The sequence below is a fragment of the Olea europaea genome, chromosome 15 (genome assembly GCF_002742605.1).
Source record: "Olea europaea var. sylvestris chromosome 15, O_europaea_v1, whole genome shotgun sequence".
NCBI lineage: Eukaryota > Viridiplantae > Streptophyta > Magnoliopsida > Lamiales > Oleaceae > Olea > Olea europaea.
The window spans coordinates 13344704-13347253 of record NC_036251.1 but is presented as its reverse complement, the minus strand read 5'-3'; the positions used below and the strand labels follow the sequence as shown (position 1 = coordinate 13347253).

The following is a 2550-nucleotide window of genomic DNA, read 5'->3' as shown; positions in this document are numbered from 1 at the left end:
GTCATTCAAAGCTGGTTAGAAATTTGTGTTTTTAGAAAGAAAAGTAAGTAATGATATGTGGACTCAGAATCAATCTAACTCGCCAAATTCTTATCTATACAGTAAGTAATGATTTGTGTTTGATAAGTACATTGATTTTCGGTTCAAAAATGTTGAAAATCGAAGAGAATGCAATCACGTGTAATGTGCATTTTGCTTCGTGCACAGCAAATTACTCACATGGGGAGGGCCTATGTGAGTAGAGTATTGCCAAAAAAAAATACTCATCCATCTCCCCTGTTTGGTCTCCTGTCCGTACTGCAAATCGGTGCCAATTTTAACACTTAACACGGTAACTTCGTATTATTCCATGTGAAAATTACTAAAGCGCCACAGGGTTACATTTTGTCCGTTTGATAGATCATCTCTCTCTGTCTCTACATATATATATAGAGAGAGAGAGGGAGAGAGAGAGAGGGAGGTTATCAACATGCAAATTCTGAGGCCAATTTCTGTTTGCTCGTTCAAAACGGAGCTTCCAAAAATGGAGATCTGTTTTGCTTTGGGTACAACTACTGATAGCCTTGCTTCTAATGCTAAACAATATCGAATTCTTGCCTCTACGTCTTACAATCAGACCGTGATTAGGCGATCAGGAAAATACAAGCCCCCTATATGGGAATTCGATTATATTCAGTCCTTAAAAAGTGAATACACGGTAATTATCGTCATCTGTAGAATTTTTTTCTATATATATTTATTATAAGGACTGACAAAAAATGATATGCATAATGTAGGAAGAGAGATACAAAACAAGGGCTTCTGAGATGAAGATGCAAGTGAAGATGATGCTTGATGAAACGATGGAACCACTGGATCAGTTGGAATTAATTGATAACTTGGAGAGGCTGGGAATATCTTACCATTTTGAGGATGAAATTGAGCAAATATTGGCTTTCATAAACCGAAAATATAGCAAAAGTAAGGAGCCAAAGATTAAGGATTTGTATGCTACAGCTTTGGAATTTAGACTACTAAGACAACATGGCTTTAATGTCTCTCAAGGTGCACAAAAAACAACTTAGAATCCTTTATTTATTCTGTTGATTTATGATTTCTTATTGTCAGATTCCTTGTAGCCTAATCATAATGCGCACTTATAGAATCGAGCACGGATGTAATATTTTTTCAGGGGTATATTGTATATTCCCTACATGTATCAGATTTCCCTGATAGAAATTAAGGTTTTATTTGTTGCATCACTTTCTCGCACTTTTTTCGCTTAACATGCCAAAGCTTGGCTGATTCCAGAGAGATTTGATTGTTTCAAGAATGAGAAGGGCAATTTCAAGCCAAGCTTATGTAATGATACAAAGGGATTACTACAACTGTATGAAGCTTCTTTCTTGTCAATAGAAGGTGAGAGTACTCTGGAAATGGCAAGAGAATTCACTATCAAACATCTCGAGGATAAAAGTGTTGACGACATTCATTGTGATCCATTGGTGCACCATGCCTTGGAGATTCCACTGCACTGGACCATACCTCGGGCTGAAGTAGGGTAGTGTTGAACTATTTCGTCTAAAAATTTAATCTATTAGGAGAGTACACATTTATTTAATTCATTCAACGGCGGTTCATAAACAAATATGAGAAGAGACCAGACAAGAATCCAATTCTTCTCCAACTTGTAAAACTGGATTTCAACATTGTTCAAGCAACATATCTTGAGGAACTAAAATATGTCTCCAGGTATTGCCGAGTGCGCTAAATATATCGTATTTTAAGCTCCTAACCTTACCATCCTTGGTTTCTGTATATGAATATGTGGTGGAAGAGAACATGCCTTGCCAAGATGTTGCCATTTGCCAGGGATAGGCTCGTGGAATGTTTCTTTTGGAATATAGGAGTGCTATTTGAACCACAATATGGATTTTCACGAATAGATGCAACCAAAGAAAATGTTTTTATTACAATTATGGATGATATATATGATGTGTATGGTACGTTTGAAGAAATGAAACATTTTACATACATCATTGAAAGGTTAGCAACGTCCTCCTAATGTTTCTTTCCAAGCCTCCTTTCTCTTTGTAGCTCTTACAATTATTTCTTCTTGGAACTTTACAGATGGGATGTCAGTGCAATTGAGCAACTTCCAGATTACATGCAAATTTTCTATCTAGCACTCAACAACTTCATCAATGAAATGGCTTACGATGTTCTCAGAGAAAAAGGGATCGTAATTATTCCATATTTAAGAAAAGTGGTACTATTAGTTTCCTTCCAGAATATATCCTTATTTGCATGTATATTATGACGAATATTAGGGTCCTATTTGAATCGCATTCTTTCAAAATATATATATTCCTAAAAGTAATTTGACATCATTTCAACTATATATATATATATTCCTAAAAGTAATTTGACATCATTTCAACTATATATATATATTCCTAAAAGTAATTTGACATCATTTCAACTATATATATATATTCCTAAAAGTAATTTGACATCATTTCAACTATATATATATATTCCTAAAAGTAATTTGACATCATTTCAACTATA

General features: G+C 34.6%; 1 protein-coding gene across 1 annotated transcript in view; it reads left to right on the top strand.

Moving 5' to 3' along the window:
• Positions 1-508: 508 nt before the first annotated feature.
• The window catches only part of LOC111410226 (terpene synthase 10-like), a 3028-nt gene continuing 986 nt past the window's right edge, over positions 509-2550 (top strand). Inside the window, 5 exon segments of the mRNA XM_023040479.1 lie at positions 509-697; positions 777-1044; positions 1291-1542; positions 1614-2025; positions 2110-2248. Coding sequence (XP_022896247.1) covers positions 524-697; positions 777-1044; positions 1291-1542; positions 1614-2025; positions 2110-2248 — 1245 coding nt within the window. The 5' untranslated portion in view covers positions 509-523.